This window comes from Cavia porcellus, unplaced genomic scaffold, assembly GCF_034190915.1.
Source record: "Cavia porcellus strain 051 isolate PalLab524CR breed Dunkin Hartley unplaced genomic scaffold, mCavPor4.1 scaffold_1, whole genome shotgun sequence".
In the NCBI taxonomy this organism is placed as follows: Eukaryota; Metazoa; Chordata; class Mammalia; order Rodentia; family Caviidae; genus Cavia; species Cavia porcellus.
In genome coordinates, this window is record NW_026947484.1 from 140,271,587 (window position 1) to 140,290,002 (window position 18,416).

At 38.0% G+C, this 18,416-nt stretch overlaps 1 protein-coding gene across 7 annotated transcripts in view; it reads right to left on the bottom strand.

The window, feature by feature from the left end:
• The window catches only part of Notch2 (notch receptor 2), a 170,372-nt gene that overhangs the window by 59,149 nt on the left and 92,807 nt on the right, over positions 1-18,416 (bottom strand). For all 7 annotated transcript variants that reach the window (XM_063256533.1, XM_063256525.1, XM_063256512.1 and 4 more), the window contains 2 exons: positions 15,395-15,730; positions 6,499-6,621 (listed from right to left, as the gene is read on the bottom strand). In XM_063256533.1, coding sequence (XP_063112603.1) covers positions 6,499-6,621; positions 15,395-15,730 — 459 coding nt within the window. The remainder of the gene's footprint in view (positions 1-6,498; positions 6,622-15,394; positions 15,731-18,416) is intronic.

The following is an 18,416-nucleotide window of genomic DNA, read 5'->3' on the forward strand; positions in this document are numbered from 1 at the left end:
TTCAAAATTTAAAAATAGAACTACCATGTGACCCAGCAGTCCCATTATTGAGTATTCATTCAAGAAAATGATATGAATATGTTGAAGAGATACCCTATGTTTACTGCAGCACTATCTACAGTAGTCAAGAAATGGAAATAACCTTAGTGTACAACAAGTGATGAATAAATAAAGAAACCTTGGTTATACATACATTAAAAAATGAGATCTCATTTTAGTCTCCTGGTTCCCACTTATTCAATAACCATCATTCATTAAAATATGTGTAGCAATGTCACAAATAATTCTTAATCCTCAAGAAGCTGGTAACAATACTAGGTGAGTTGAGCATAGAAGCCCATGAGAATTATAAAGTATTGTACATGCTGCAACACAAGCATGAAGAGTTAAGTCAAGAAGAACCTGACAACGCTACATCCCTGGTGTCTCAGACTCCCCTATTCTTTCCTACCTTCTTTGGACCCCTACCTCATCAATTTTCTTAAGTGTGGCCATGTTTCCCAATTCAGTTCATCACCTACTTTTCTCATTTGATACATGAGAAAACAAACGATACATTTCCATGGGAGGCCAAACAAAAAAAAGTGGGTGGCCTTAAAATCTCAGACTCTAGGGGCTGGGGATTTAGTTCAGCGGCATAAGCGCTTGCCTTGCAAGCAGGCAGTCGTGAGTTCGATCCCTGGTACCGATAAAAAGGAAAAAGACAAAAAAAAAAAAAATCTCAGACTCTAATCTCCACTTCTAGTCTCAGCTGATACAGCTATTATTTTTGGAAAAGTCGCCTTAATTTTACCATCATCTCTATTCCTCTATCATTAGTCCCACAGTGTCTCATTACTTAAATTCAAAAAAAAATTCCATTCTTCTTAATCCTCCCCCCTCTTAACCAACCAAACACTCTGGTGGGGATTGGGGAGGATAATTTGTGAAAAAGGGTCTTGCTATGTATTTTGAACTCACTACATAGCCCAGACTGCCTTTAATTCACACACCCTGCTCAAAAAGTGCTTTGATCATTATCAGTTTTCATATGCTTCTTTCAAAATCTCATTCATTCATACTTTCTACCTTCTTTGTGGGTTTTTGTAGACTTTTTTCTTTCAAATGAGTTTGCCCCTTTTGAAAGGTAAGAAATATATTTTCTTGTGTCTCTTACAACATCTAATACAGTATACTGGATAAACAGTTGTTCGATTAATTTATGTTACTGAACTTACAATCAGGTCACAAAGGCTTAAAATTCACAAGGTTAAACTGGATCCTGCCCATAATACAGCCAAAGCTAAATACTGGATAATGAACCACTGGGGCAGAAAAATCCTTCAGTCTCATTTCCTCATTTAGCTGGGGTCCACAATGCACTCACCCCTATTCTACACATGACCACTAATCAGCTTTTGGACCTCTGGGATGTGTTTGCTTCAGCAGCACATCTACTAAAACTTAGACCTCAAGGGTAAAGACGCTTCAGGCCAGCAGTCCAGTCTGCCCAACTGAAAGGAAACTGAAATTGGAATAGAGGCAGAATTCTAGAGAAAAAGCAGATTATCAAGTTCTTACAATCAAATTGACAGCAAGCAAACTGAAATATGAGATACGTTTTCCCATTCTCCCATGCAGAAAATAAATGAGAATATCTTTGCAACCCACGACGCAACTTATTTCCACTCTCAATCAAAAGCTTTTCCTTAAAGTCTTTCTCTCTCTCTCTCTCTCTCTCTCTCTCTCTCTCTCTCTCTCACACACACACACACACACACACACACACACACACACACACAAAGTAGTTGTGAGAAAAGTTTATTCTGGAGGACAACTTGTCACCAGCTAGAGGCTGGACTGAACAGAGACACCTTGTTCAACATCAAAACACTGTCATGCATAGACTCCAATCTCAGACACAAGGAGCCCATGCACCACCTCTGGCATCTACACTCACTGATTCATGCCAGAAGTTCTTACTGGAACCGAAGTAACTGAGAGCAGTGGGGATTGTAACCAACTCTTCAGGCTCATCATGCTATAAAGAAGAGCTGAAAGAAAATTTGGTCAGTTTTATTTGACTCATATCCATCTAAGTTTCATTGCTCATTTCTGCTTAATGTCCCAAAGCACTACTCTAAGCCCACACTGAAATTACATTTCTGGATTAATAATAAGCACAGGAAAATAAATCACATCTGCCCTAGGAGTGAACTCAAAACCAAAAGCAGCCACAGAGAGGAATTTGTGAGTTGAGCTTAGAGTCAACTTGAATTCTGAAGGAAATGAACCTTTAAAAGGAAAATTCACACAACAACCTATGCAGACAAAACATTAATCTATTTTGCTCTAATTCTGGGGCCTTTTAAAACTTATTTCTCCTTACATGTATATCTGCCACAGCAGAACTTCTCTGATAAGATGGCAGCAGGCCAAATGCAGTATAATGAAGACATTTGTGCTCAGTGGGCATTAAACCCTTAGGTGTACTTTCATTTCCTAAAAGAACATCTAGTTATTCAGACTTATCTTTGTAGTAAGGTTCCTATGAAGGAGGAGTAAACCAGTTGTCCATACCCACCCCCAAGACATCAATTTATTTGTTCCATCTGAGCTCAGGCCAGTCCAGATAGTTAGTGGTCTTTGCCAGCATGAACAAACACTATTTAGACAGCCATAGTAGGTGAACTGAAACACAACACAGTTCTGGTTGTACTTGATGAGAAAGCTACAGCAAAACAAAGACAACATTTTCCTGCCTAATGAAAGGCAACTAATACCAGGCCTCCCCTGCATACAGCTAGCCATTCACCCCTCTACCACATGATGTTCTCATGAGGTAGCAGCAATGGTATACAGAAGAAACATCTTTGCATCTAAAGTGTGCTAACCAAAAGAAACATAAGGAAACAGACATAATTCTGAATTTTCCAATGGCCACTGAAGAAATCAAAAAGTATGTATAAAATTAATTTTAATATATTTCATTTAGGTCAGTGTTACCTAAAACAACCTTAGCATCTAATCAATACTTAACCGTTCTCAAGATATTGTATTTTTTTTCATATTAAGTCTTCAAAATCAGGTATTTCATAGTTACAGAGCATCACACTTAAGAAATTCAACAGCAAGATGTAACTACATTGTTTAGCATGACTGTTGGTTGCTGAATAAGAAAAAAAAAAAAATCAAAAAACATTCTATTGACCACTGATTCTCAAGAGACTTCAAGACAGTAAGACATCAGTTTCATATACAGTAAATAAAGCCTTCTGAAAACAAGAAATTTATTTGCCTCAAAAGTCAAACTATCATTAGAGCTGGGAAAAGTTCCACTCATCTGGAAGTCTAGAGCTTACCTAAAAGACCAAGCTTTTTAGATGTATGTATCCACTAAAATAAAACTATCTACTCATTAAAAATATAGCAAACTCCCACATTTCCATTTACTTAAAATTAATGCTTTTTTTCAGCCATATAATCTCATTTATTCTTTTTCAAATAGCTAGCAACTTCATTTCCTTTCCGACTAGCATAGTACAACCCCTCCTTTTCTATTTTGTCAAAAGCCAAACCAAACAGTTCATGCTTCAACTCTACAGCTGGAAATTGCAAAGAGAATTCTGAACAAAATGGAAACATGGCTCTTAGGTATAGTGAAAAAAATACTGAACTTAATATAAAACATTCACATTATGTGAACTTTTAACCTCAAAATAACCAGCTAAATTCCTAAATGGGGAAAAATAGAAAGAGTAAATCACCAAATCCAAGCATAATATCAATTAAACTTTCAACAGATTAGGAAAGTACTCAAAAATAAAAAAGAATCAATTTGATATAGAAAAAGACTACAGATTTGAGCACAGATTTGGAACTCAAGAAGCCTACATTCAAATACAAAACTAATCACACTATTTGTCTTGAGCAAATTACTTAACCACTTTGAATATGCATCAGCATCTATAGAATGGATATTTTAATAAATTCTACTCCTGATACAGTTATCGCAAACATTACACAAAATAAAACAGTGCAATTAAGCACAGTTTGGTAACTAATAAAAGTTATTTAATTCTTATACCCAGACCTATTCATGTCTATAATTTATATAAAACAGAAAGTACTAATCTCAACTCAGAACTCTATTTCCATAGAAATAGGAACCTTATCATACAAATGTCTATTTCTCACTTTAGAATGGGGGCAGAGTGTGATAGGAAACTGTTTTCATGGGTCTATAAAGAGTGCTGCAACACACCTCATCACCAATTCCACTACCCCATAACTCGGGTCCCTCCAGCACAGAAGCATCTGATAATATCATTATAAATGCAGGAAATGCTGCTCAGCAGAACACTTAGCTGAGCTCAGCAAAGGCTTCCTGGAGGAGGTAACTACCTGATCAGAGTCAGGTGGGAGAAAAACACTGAGGTAAACAGGGAGAGAAAAAGAGGAATCTAGAGAAAAGGAATGTGCGAATGGAGACATCGGATGTGAACGAGCAGCAGAAACACAGCTAAGAGCAGCTCTTACTGTTGGATGCAAGAGGAGACTACAGGAGAAAGAGCTGAGGCTGAAAGGGCTTCAGAACAGAGCAAGGATCTTGGATTTCATCTGTTGATGAGGGGAGGGGAGGGCAAAAACAAGTCTTGTCACTGGAAAGCAAAGAAAAAGGGGAAGGAAACTTGTGGTGGGAAACCAAAGACTGAGGGTCACTCTGAAGGATAGCCAGCAGATGGAAAGAAATAAAAACCACTACATGGAACTTAACCATTCACTGCCTCTGCCACCCTTTTGAGACATGAAATACACCAAGAAAAAAACATCTTACAAGGAGTTGGATAGAAAAGAGGTACATACTATCAATATCCTGGGGTATGAAATGTGAATAAAATATCATGTCACTGGGAAAGTTTTCCCCAAGATCTGACCTCCCTAATTAATATCAAAGCAGGAAACCAAATGTGGTATCAAAGAAAAATCAGCAATGAAATCAAATACCATTTAATCTTCACTGGCATCAGAAGTCTTAGTACCACACAGTCACTCTTCCCTATAGGGCAACAGGAGGTTAGAATAAAGTCAAGTTCCTGACAAGTATCTCAACCTATCTAATGCCTCTGGAAGTATCATTAAAAAGAGAAAAAAATTCAGATCTCCGAGTAACTATCTGCCACCAAAGTAACTTTACAGTTTTTTAAACTGGAAAAAAAAAATGGTCTCTGAAAAATCCTCCACAGAAATGGGAGAGAAAAATAAGAGAGACAGAAGAAGGGAGAGTGTGGTAGAAGGCATACAGAGTTAGGAGTAAAGTCCTAGGACCAGGACACCACAAGAAAAACTCTAAGCAAAGTCAAAACTAGGAAAACCCCTCGAGAAAAAAATCAAAACCAATAGTTCGGGGATTAAAAGCAGAAATGTAGGCTCTTGAAGAAAATCGTATTGTAAATCCTGAATCGTATTGTGTATCCTGAAATTGTAAATCCTTTCTATTTTTTCTATTTATAATCTACACCATTGAGGTACTCTAAATAATTAGAAGCTATAAAGGAAAGCAGTTTAAGATGCTAAAGAACATTAGATAGGAACAGCTGCAGCTCGGCATCCAGACTTCTCTACAGGAGACAGGACATCCCCGTGGCTGCAATTCCTTCTCAAATCATGTATTTCTTGGGTTTCTGCATTAAATCAATCACTGTCTCCTCAAAAGGCTCAGCTCTTAATCCCTTAGCCAGTGCTCAATAGTTTCCACTTTCTAGAGACAGATAAATACTATAAACCAAAATTAGAACTAAATGTATATATAAAACTCACTTGACTTTCAAAAATAAGTGAAAAACCTAAGACAACATAAGAAACTTCTAAGAGGCTGTAAAATTAAACACTGTTCTTCAGAAGTCAGAGAAAGAAAAAGCTATTTTTGTAAGGTGTGAAAAAAAGGATACAAGAAAGAAAAAGCAAAAATGTAGGGGGGATAATAAAAAATAATGTCAAAAGTAACTGCCCAACCCTTTACTAGTTATGGGGGAATGACAACAAATAATAACCAGAATAAATGTGGCTCCCTCAGTAAAGTGTAACTGGAACTCTTGTGGTGTGTGCAATTTATTTTAGCATTTAAGCATGTTCTTTTCCTTCCAACCTTAATCTTAATTAGACAGTGATCTAAAATGTTTATTAAGCAACTACAATAATCTAATGTGCTGCTTTTGCCAGATAATAAGCCTTAGTTTAATCAATGTACTTCTCTCGTATCACAGCACTCAACATGGTGCTGACTTCAGAGCGGTTATCCAATCATACCTGTGAAATACGTCTATTGGGGTTAAACACAGAACACACAGGGCTAGCACTGCACTCACCCAAAGGTCCAGTATGAATATCCATACTCATTTCACACCAGTCTAGACTCAAAGGAGCTTTAAGAGAATCTGTAAAAAATGCCCACTTTAATACCAGTCTCCACTGGGTGCCAATTAGCACCCTGTGCTGATGAATTGGCCACATACTCACCCGTCCACTGAGGAGGGCAGCGGCAGTTGTAAGTGTTTACACCATCCACACAAACCCCTCCATTCTGACACCTGTGGTTGGGGCAGTCATCAATATTCCGCTCACAGGTGCTCCCTTCAAAACCTGGTAGAGGAATAACAAAAGGACATGATGAATTCTCAAACAGAAGAGTTTCACTATCTCCCACTGGACACAGTCACCAAAACATCACTTCAGGTCAGTCCAGCAACTGCTCAGTATAGAACTCCACAGTCATATTCTCTGGCATCAAACATAGCCCAACAGTGAAAGGGACTCATTACACCAATGACATGGCTCCATAGTTACTGTACAAGTATTTCAACATGGTTCAACAAAATAAAATCCTGGGGAAGATAATTATCTACTTAGGAAAAATAAATACTGGTTCTAAAAAACATAGAATTAGACTTTCCCCAACTCCAGACTAGACTACTGGAAAGAAGAGATAGAAGATTACCCAATTAACTTTAAATTTCTTTTTGGGTAGAAGAGAGATAGCCCAGGGGTCTCCAAAATTGAGGATCGAGGAGAGCACAGTAAAAACATTGAAATATTAAATATTGATAAAGGTCAAATCCCAATCTCACAACCTACAAGCCATTTAATACACAGTAATACAAATGCTAAGTTAGCCTCCCTATTTGTAAAATAAGTCTGATTTCACTTGCCCAGTCTGCCTTTCTACATTGTTGTAAGTACATCATGACTAAAGTATTATACAAATATTAAAAGTGACCATAGAATGGGGTGTCATGATTACTAATTACTTCCCAATACTTCCAATTATTTATGTTCACTTCTAAATGAATGTTATATTTATAACATTGATTCCTATCTTCTTTCTCATTTGTGAAAAACAAAACTAAAACACCAGACTTGACCCTCAGTGCCCACAGTGTGGTTCTCTGTATTTTTTATATTTGGTTCCTTTCTTTTCCTTTTTTTTTTTTTGTATCAAATCCTTGCGCTAATAAATGGATGGCTACCAGCTTTAAGCCAAGAGAATGTTCAATGAATACTCTCCTGTTTAAAATACAGTATGACTAGGTATTTGGACTCCTCAAAAATATTCCTTAAGTTTACTGGCTCTCACTTGAAATATTTACTAGGTCTTACACCAGACATTAGGGGTAACAGTAAGCAAAAGGCAGAGTCCCCGCTTTCATAACATTTACAGCCTGATGAGTAGGACAGATAGCAATCACACCTCGCTCTACTCATTCCTTACCTCAAATCACTGTGAATTCTTACATCTGTTTGCTATACTGAAACATGGCTGTTTTCTCTGAATACAGGGTTAGTTATATAAAATGAGTTCAAAATGAATGGCCAAAGATACTCCCCAGATACGAAATACTTCATAGAAGACAGGAATATTTGAAAGCTTGATAGAAGACAACTGTATTTCTCTACTACTTATTATTCAGTCCATTCAAGCAGATGAATCACTAAGCAAACCTGAGAAAGACTAAGGAAATATATGTTCAGATTTTAAAATTTGTATGAGTAATATTGCTGTTTAATCATATGAAAATCTTACAAATGGACTAAACCAAAAAATGCTGAATTGCTTACGCCCATCTATAATTATGATTAAGTGAGACCAAAGCTACAGCTCTGACACAGAGCAGTCACTAAGTGCAATATGAGATCAGTGTTCCTAGTCTAGTGCTCTTCATGCAGATACTCCAGAAAAGAACTAGAACTTGTGCAGTCTGATGGAGATTCTACAACATGCTGGTCATCTTCTCCCTAACTTGTCTCCCTAGAAAGACTAAACATGATTGACTAAGGTGTCAGGGAAGTGATAAAGTCCTTGCAGCTAAGTTATAAAGAATAGGAACTAGGACCCTGACTTACAAATAACTGAATTCATCAACCACAGATAAATTAAGAAAGCAGAAGCACTTAAACATAACCACAAGATAAGAAATAAAATTTTATATGGCTGAATGAGTATTTTCGAGGTAATTCTTCACTGTCATCAGGTGAAGAAGGCAGACAAGCGAGAGCTAATTTGTGGTTAAAAGCATGGCCTCGGAAGCCAAACTGCTGAGGCACAACTCCCAGCCCTGGCACACAGTATCTGAGTGAACCCTGGCACAAAGTTTACACTATCTTTCTTCCTCGAAAGATGAACAGGATCTAGCTAGAAGAATTACTGAAAGATTAAGCGAGTCAGATATAAAAATCCACATATAAAAGAATAAAGTTGAACCCCCTCCTCATACATAAAAATTATCTCAAAATGTATCACAGACCTAAATGGAAGAGCTAACTTACAAAACTATTTATTAAAACAAAAAGAAAAAGATTGTATCTTTGTAACTTCTGTTAAGTAAAGCATTCTTAAATACAGTCAAAAGTAGCAAAATAAAAAAGTAGATAAACTGGATTTCATCAAATTAAAAACATTTAGGCTTCAAAGAATACCACCAAGGGAGTAAAAAGGACAATCCAAAAAATGAAAAAAAAAAAATACTGGCAAAGCATACACCTGATAAGAGATGTATATCTACAATTTAAAAAATTCTCACAGCTTATTAAAAAAATAACCCAGTCAAAGGATCTAAAGACATGGTCTCCCAAGAAGATACATAAAATGAACATTAAATACAAGAGTTTCAACTTCATGAGGCATCAGAGAAACACAAATCAAACCTGATGATACCACTTCACATCCATTAGGACTGCTAGAATAAAAAAGACACACACTGAGGTAGCTAAAATGACTACGCTACTAATTGTATTAGCTATTGGAAAAGAACAGCTAATACTCATATGATTACAACAATTTCACATGTCTACATCTGTTAATCTAAGCAACCCTTCTGAAGGTAGCAATATGCAATATTACAACCACTGTCAGATTTCTATCATCTTGTTTTGTAAACCTATACTGTTATTGTATTGGATTTATTGTTGTTTGTTTGTCCCTTTTGCTTTTTATTTTTTTCGGTGTCTGTTTTTCTCTTAAATTGAGGGAGGGAGGGAAGGAGGGAGGGAGGGAAGGAGAAGAGAAGAGAAGAGAAGAGAAAAGAAGAGAAGAGAAGAGAAGAGAAGAGAAGAGAAGAGAAGAGAAACTGGAAGCCTCAGAGCCTGCTGGCTAGAATGTAAAAAATGCTGCCACTTTAGAATACATGTAGTCTAAGTCCAGCAATTACTGTAAAGTTAAACAGATTTACTATATGACTCAGCAATTCCACCGCTAGGTATACACCAAGAAAAATAAAAACCCACATTCATACAAAACTTAAACAAGAATATTCATAAAAACATTACTTGTAATTGCCAAAATGTTAATCCCTGATGAGTAAATAAAATGTCAAATCTACACAAGTAAATATTTTCCTGTCATGAAGAGGAATAAAGCACTGTACTGATATATGCTACAACATGGATGAAGTTTAAAAACTACATTGAGTAAACGGAACCAACCTCAACGGACTACATACTGCTATTTCCATTTATAAGATGCCCAGGATAGGTAAATACAGACAGAAAGTAGATTAATAATCACCAAGAGCAGAGAAGAAATTAAGAAACAATGGGTAGCAACTGAAAATGTATACAAGGATTTCTTTTGGAGCATTCTAAAGTTGACTCAAGTGATGGCTACACATATCTGTGAATATATTAAATCACTGATTTGTATACAAGTGCAAATTATATCTCTAAGTGGTTATTTCAGGAGAAAAGCAATTAAAACATATCAGCTAATACTGTTATGTATCAATGGGATTACAGCACCCATTAGATTATCTATTCTAATCCCATTATGTTAGAGATGAAGAAGTTGAAGGTCACATAGCTGACATGCCCTCAATCACATGGCCAGTAGGCAAGAATCAGTACTGAACCAGAAGTTTTACCCAGTTTTAGTATGTTTTCTAAGACCCCAGAGTTTTCTTTCAAAACTCAAGTTTGAAAAACTGATTTTAGGTCAAAAGTACTCATGTCAGAGAAACCTCAAGCCAAACTGTTTCTCCTCCAAAGTTCAGACAGGATTTATGCTTTAAAAATAGATTAATGGAGTCCTTTTTGGAAAAAGCTAACATTCTTTAAAGAAAAAGTCTACCCAAATGCAGAAGGATGCTATAAGTTACAGTGCAGTCCCTTCTTAAGAATATTTTTTCAGTTTTGGAGGAAAGGGAAGCAGACAAGCCTGCAGACTCGTGGGTGGGATGGCTGTAGCAGAGTCACGGAAGAACTCACATGGGCCACACTAAAAGGAGTCTACTGCCCAAAGCCAAGCCACATCCTTAAAAGGCCATAAGAAGAGAAATTAAACTTAGAAGGAACATTTTAAGACTGGGCTGTTATAGATCCACAGGCCACTGTGGTGATTAATGATGGCAATGAGAATAGGGAGCAGAAAAGTCTTTTGAACTTGTCATCCCACACAGAGAGCAACACTTCTCAAGAGAGTATGCATGTCTTTCCCAGTTTCAGGCCCTAGGAGGTGTAAGGGTGGAAAGGAGTGGAGAAGAGAGGAGAAATGGAAGTGGAGATGACAGAAGCAGGATGTTCTGAGCCAGGCTGAAAGTCTTCAGGAACAGCTTCCATGAACAGAGATGAAAAAATGAGAGTATCCGGAACTGGACAAAACCAAAAAGTTACAGGGCTACTCCCCTCCCCCAAGTAAGTCAAAGCATGATTACTATAATACCCAGGAAAGCATCACATACTCCTGAGTACAAAAATGCAAAAGGATTTCATTCTAATAGTTCTTAAACCCAGGAGCAACAGAAAACGACAGATATAAAAGCCATAAAATGTGTGCAAACTTTAATATTCAGAGATGTGAGAAATAACTAGTGCAGAGGTGGCTGAAAAGGGAAAGCCTTCTTCAGTAAGAAGGGACAGATCAGATAGCATTCTGCTAAGTTTAAAACAGAAATCTAAAGAATACAGGTGTGAGGGAGAAAGGAAGAGGGAAAGTACACTGAGGACTGCCCAACCCAAATGTGAACTCACAAGGGATGGCCAGTAGATTCCAGATAGCTCTGGTTTTGTGCTATTTATTAAAATATCCACCAAAATGAGCCCAACCCATCCTCTCTTATTTATAGGTCTTAACCCAAAAATAGGGATTCAATGATTCAATAATTCACGTTCATGCTCTATTTTGCCCTTATGCAAAAATCACTGTTGGCTGAATGCCCTCCTCAGGACTTTATGATAGAAGTTCACGACAGTTCTAGATTATCAGCAGCTAATCCAAGTAGACAATGGAATGTGGTTGCCTGATTTCATTTTATTCTTTCCTGAAGGTACTTTTTTTCTCTCTCTCTTCTGCAGTTTTAATTCTTTCTCCATGAATCCTACAATACTAAAAGCAACTCAAATACTAAAATAGTGACCACAGTACCCTTGTAGAAAGTTGTAACTTAACCTTTTAAATATGATCACTAACTCTAAATGTTGAAAAGACACAGTGGACAAGAACGAATGGAGAATTCCAATTAAGTCCAAGAAGCATGGCAGCAGAAAGTAAATGAGAAAGGTAAAGCTACAGTCTCTGACCATACATAGGCAGTTAACAGAGGGCCTATCATACATACCAAGCCTGTTTTCAGGTGTTTGAGATACAGAAGTAAACAAAACAAGGATCTCAGCTTTCATTCTGGAGAAGAGCAGAGGCAGTAGAATTTGGAAAGACAATAAACAATAGGCATAGTGAAGTAAATTATATAGTACGAATTATATAGTAAGAAGTTACTTGCCACAGAAAAAGAAAACAAAACACAGACCAGGACCAGTGATTAAGAGGGATGGAGGATGGTTACAAGTTTAAATAGGGTGGTCAGGCTATGCCTCAATTTGATGTGAAGCGACCTGAAATGTGATAAGAAGCAGCCATTCTAGAGTTACAAATATCTTGACAAGCTGCTTTACCTCCTGCTGATTTGGCTTCCTGATTTTTAGATGTGAAATAATAATTCTCTTCAAATAAGGTTGTTATTCACATAGAGAGGGTGATTATTACTTTAAGTAGTGTGGAGAACAATTAAGGGAACAGCAAGAAAAAGGCACTGCATTACCTAACGGACTTTTAAAAGAAAATTTTCAGGCACTATTTCCTTATGTGGAAACCAAGTAAACACTTTAAAACTTCCCCTGGTACATAGCACAAAGAATACAAATCCTATAAACTGTGTAAATACATATTTATTCACAGTGTTGCAGCAGACTTTAGTATTCTGACCCCCCTTGGAATTACATGTGCTCAAGCTAAGGTCATTTGTTTTAGATTACTTAACTATGTTTAAATATCTTAAATTCTATAAATAGAGAGGGAAAGGAATGGAGGGGGAGACTACTTGGTTATTAATAGGACTATCTTATTTTTTTGAAAATATAAGCATATATATTTTGTAACCAAACAACATTTAACAAAAAGTCACACATCTTCAAAGTGCCTCAAAGAAGCTGAGTAGTGTAGTGAAATGCAGGAAGATTCATGAAGTTGAGGCTTCCAGGGCCCAGACTGTCCACATATCAGCTGTGCATCTTAGGGAAACTCAAATGCAACACAGAACTTCATTTACATCATCTGAGAAAACTAAAAAAAAAAAAAAAAATCAGACCTATCCTCAAGGATTTTGTGTACTAAACCTATAGTAATATGTGGCAGTACCTGGCTCATAAAAGGCATTAAAGTTTTCTATTTCCCAATCTAGCACTCCTCACCATCTCCAACACACACACACACACACACACACACACACACACACACACACACTAAATAAATACTGTCTTGCTTTACACAAGAGCATAAGAGCCAAAATCTTACTATCTCCTACTATCCCTGGCAGCCTCTTGGCTGTGGAATCCCTGGTTATTTCCTTTCTCAAAGAGAGGATACTATTCTCATTTGACAGATCCTTCCTGGATACACTCTCAGAATTCCCTGAGGTTCTTATCGTGGCTAATGGATAATAATGCAGAAACAATGAGAGTGAATAATCACTCTCTCCCAGCTAAAGACTTCCTTTATTGACTTCTCTAACTTCCCGTCAATATCTTGCTGCCAAATTAACCTCTGGTTCTAGGCAACTATTAAAAGTAACTTTCTTAAAACTGTAAATGGCATATAGCCTTCAATTATAAATCACAGTAACCTCAATTACTAGCCCCTTACACCAGTACAGCATCAGACCACTAGGATGTTAGTGATACTAAAATATTTACAAAATTAGACTGTTCATAGTCTATTTCTGTCTTCAACCCTAAAAGCAAATAAACTCAAGAAGAAAAAGGTATCTTTTAGTTATTCCTTCTGCAAAGTAATGCACATAATAGTAGTATTATGTTAATAAACATTTAGCACCCTGATTAATAGCATTATCTATTCTTTATTGAAAGTGAAACTAAAAGCAATATAATTAGTAGCATGTTCCTGTGGTATAGTTAAATGATAGTTTTTATTTAGATTATTAACAGTGTGTTCCACTGTTATACCACAATCACATAACACAGTATCTAGAACATGACAGTTCATACACTTTTACAAAATAAAGTGAATAAATTATCAATTGTTTATTTTTACTAAGGACCAACCTATAACCTTTAATCTCCAGAAGATAAACACAAACCTGTTATATGTGAATCCCATCTATAACAGCAGAATGTAAAATTCCCATTCCAAAAGAGTGGCTAGAACAACCTCTCTGTAAGGTAATTATGTCTATTTGGCATATTATCTACACACACACACACACACACACACACACACACACACACACACACACAGTTTTCCTTCTTTTGTTTCTGTACTAAGGATATTTGTATAAAAACAAGATTCTTGTTGCTTAGTAATTCATTTGCTCCAGCTGTTTGTGCTCTGTTCCCAATCAAAGTTCTTGGTTTTCAGCCTCCCCCTCATTTTTATAGGGAGTGAAGTGAACTGGCAAGTCTTGCTCCTCCCCACCACGAAAAACCAGGCACTGAGGTCCCAGCCACCGCCCTCTGCCTACAGCTATCCTAGGTTTCGGGTGTACTCCGGGGAACAGCCAAGACCATGACAAAGCACTGTGTCATGCTTAGTCTCACACACTTTGTCTACCAAGGGTCAGCAAAAAGTGCCACTAACAGTGGACTCCTTCCTTTCCAGTTTCCAAACTCTCCTGCTCCTATTCAGGGAAGTGTTACCCCAAAGTCACCAAAGATACATGGGAGAGGATTCTAAAGGCCAGTACCCCAGGGGAAAAAAATCACAAAAGGGTCAATAAGAGTTGGGCATGGTGGTGAGCACCTGTAATCGCAGTTCTGAGGCTGACTCAGGAAGATCATGAGTTTGAAGCCAGCTTGGGCTACACAGTAAGCTTACAGGCCAACCTGAACTACACAGTGAAATCCTGTCTCAAAAAAAAAAAAAAAGATGGATGGATTCATTTAAATATTTAAGTGGATAGGAAAACAATGAGTTAATCCCTCAGAGGCAAAAGCATATGGAAAAGCTGAATGACTGCTTAGAGTCAATTAGCTTAAAGCACTTTATTAATCATACATATATATTGACCAATGTCTAATTCTCACACTGTTCTTCTCCATTCCAGATTTCCCTGTCCCTTTCCCAGAGCTTTATCTCTCTGATTTCTCTCTGTTTCTCCAAAAGGAACAATAAACAATTTCCTAGCCACTCATCATCATAAACCTTGACATGTTAAATAACCTCCTGCTCAGATAATGAAGCTCAGTGGACCCATAAAACTCCTCCCTTACCAGCAACCCACCCTATGCACAATCCTTACTCCCCTTTTCCCCTTTTTAGTGTACTTCCTAAAGGACCAACTGAGCTATACTCACTACCATCCACCCTTCTCCCGTGACTGGCTTGTCCCCAATCCCAGGATACTAGAGAACTCCTTACCTGGAAGGCAGCTACACTCGAAAGTAAAGTCACCCGTCTGCCGGCAAGTGCCTCCATTGACACAGGGGGAGGGCGCACAGGGCACATAGGGGTTGTCACAGTGCTGGCCTGTGAAGCCCTGGGAGCACTGGCACTGGTAGGAACCAGGCAGGTTGAGGCAGGTGCCACCATTCTGACACTGTCCCGGAATGTCACACTCATTGACATCAGTCTCACACTTCTGCCCTGTGAAGCCGGCGAGACATTTGCAGGAAAACTGGTTGGCCACAGTGGTACAGGTACTTCCATTTGCACATGGTTGAGACAGGCAGGCATCAATCCACTGGCACAGCTTCCCTACAGGAAGGACAACAGAACTCAGAAATGGAAGATAGCCTCACCCTCCACACCCCCCTCTTCGACTCACGGGGTGGCACCAGGAGCTCTCAAGTGGAGAGTCCTATGTTTCTTAATTTTACAGAAGGACAAAGCAAAACCTCTACAAGATTGTGTAACACAGGGCACTTTCCAGAAGAAAATTCTCCAAGGTCCGTAGATTAGACTCAAAGATTCAGTGAATAGATAATAGAAGAATAAGCAAGCCACTCATAGGAAACCCGGTGAAGGATCCTGGCAGTCCCTAGGCACAGAGCCGAAGTCCACCTGCCGTGTGACACCTCCTTGTCTTTGCTCATGCTGGTCTTGCATCTGAAACTCCATCTTCCTTTTTGTTCACCTTCTGAACTCTCCCTTCTCTCGACAACTCTACTCAGAAGTCACCACTCCTATGAAGCCATCCTTAATACCTCCCAACACACACCCACCAAAAGTACTCTCTCTTTCTGCTACTCAACAGGCACTGCCCCATGGTATATTCACACCACATCTGTTAAAGGAATGAAATGTACTGATAAATTCTACAGTATATAGTTACTGACTAGACTTCTTAGGGGACAGAAACAAGGCAACACTATTTCTATTTCTTTAAACATAACCCACACTACTGTGGGCAACTTTGGTAATTAGAATCTTGCTACAAATACAACTTCATGCATTTGGAGATGGTGATGGATCTCTGATGCCCTGTATGTGAAAAGAAACAAAAGATGTCATGAGGGCAGGGATCCCAAAAGATAACTTGTGGGCTTCACTAAGCAGAAAAGCACCAGCAGTAGCAGGATGACTGCAATGCTGAATCCTAAGCTATAAATCTATGGGAAAAAGAACAGATTCTCTGACACTGAGAAAGAGCAAAATGCCCTTGTTGCTAGTAAATTTGATACGGTATGTCTTTCTGTTTTCATTATCTAAATCTTTATTTTTTTAAACTAGAGATAAGAACTCTTTGAGATTGTTAATTTCCAACTGTTCATCCAAATCTTTGAGCCCCTGAGAAAAGCAACTGAGAGAGGTGATTGCTTTGAGACAGAAAGCAATGCTGTTTGTCAAGAAATGTCAAATCAAAAGGAAATGGTAAAAAAAAACCTGGGCACAGCACATAAACCCCAGTGCTGAGCAGGGAGAAAATGAAGGAATTACCATTTTTGTTTCCATTTGTTCCGTTATGCCACTGAGAGGTAGTTACTGTGGAAAAGAGATACAAATGCTTCCTTATGACAACCCTGGCCTATGACAGTGCTCACCCACAAATGAAGCAGAATGGTTCCTGAGCTTGGTTTCCATACAAACTATGTACAGACACTAACTCAATGCCCCTGCCATATCTAAGACAGGAGATGACCTAACAGGTTTGACTGTGCAAGATAAAGAGCTCTCACCTCTGAAGAACCACAAACCTATTCAAAAGAGACATATAAAAAATTACAATAAACTGTGACATGAAAATAGTAAAACCTGGCTACCAGCTACCACAAGGAATCACAAAACAGACAGTTTTATAAAAAAAAAAAAAAAGTGCCTCCCTGGCAAGCACGAGGTCATAAGTTCGATCTCCAGTAACAAAAAAAAAAAAAAAAAGAAAGAAAAGAAAAGAAAAATATGGAGTAATCATCAATTACAGGGGGAAAAAAAAACCTTCTAGGCAAGTGTGCGGACAACTACATGTAACCAACAGCAAGAATGACATTTTAAGGAAATGATGAGAATGTCAGTGTGATCAGTGTGGGAAGGGAGGTCACAGAGATACCATGGTCTGCACTCTGATGGGCCATGGAAGCCAGATAGAAGAGTTCACAGTTTATTCTGTGGATGAGGAAATGTCATGAAACACTGTAAACAAGTGTGTTTGTTACAACATTTGCATTTATAACTAAGGATGTTAACAATATTACAGGTGGATGAGACAGAGAAACAAAAATAATAAGAAACTAAGAAATTAATTCAGGAGTCCAGTGAAGAGGTCCCATGGCCCTCAGCTATACAGCTAGCAGAGAAAACGGAGAGGAGTAGACACGTTGCATGCAATTTAAAGACAGGATTGATAACTGACTTGGAAAGGGGTAAGACCAGGGAAGAGGAGCTTGTGCTCTGGGGGTATGAACTGCACACTTGTGTCCCCCACTTATATCAACATGTTATAGATGAGATGCTTATAGAAGCTTGAAGGACAATGTTTAGCAGGCAGTCAGAAGAATGAGCCTGGTGTCTGGCGTGGATTCATCTGCATGAGCGTGAGAGGGATTGGCAACTGGTAGAGATAATCAAGCAACTGATGACAGTGAGATTTCCCCAGGGAGAACTAACACTACTCAAAACTGTTCCAGGGAACACAAACACCGAATGGATAAAGACAAGGCAATGCAGAGTAAAAGAGGAACGATCAAGAGTTCAGAAAACCAGCAAAGTCAATGTGCCCTGAGTATCTCAAGAAGATTTTCAAAGAAGTGAAAAATCAACAGCATCAATAGCATTTCTCCTAGTGACAGTGTATTTCCCTTAGTGAATTAATTCTGACCTGCAATCCTGAGGTCATACACATGTAGTATATACTTAAGTTTTTTAAGTATAGTCAAGTATTTTACTGGAATTTTTTTTTGTCCTCCTTCCCAGTCTCTTAAAACTCTTAAAAGAAGCTTGGAGATAA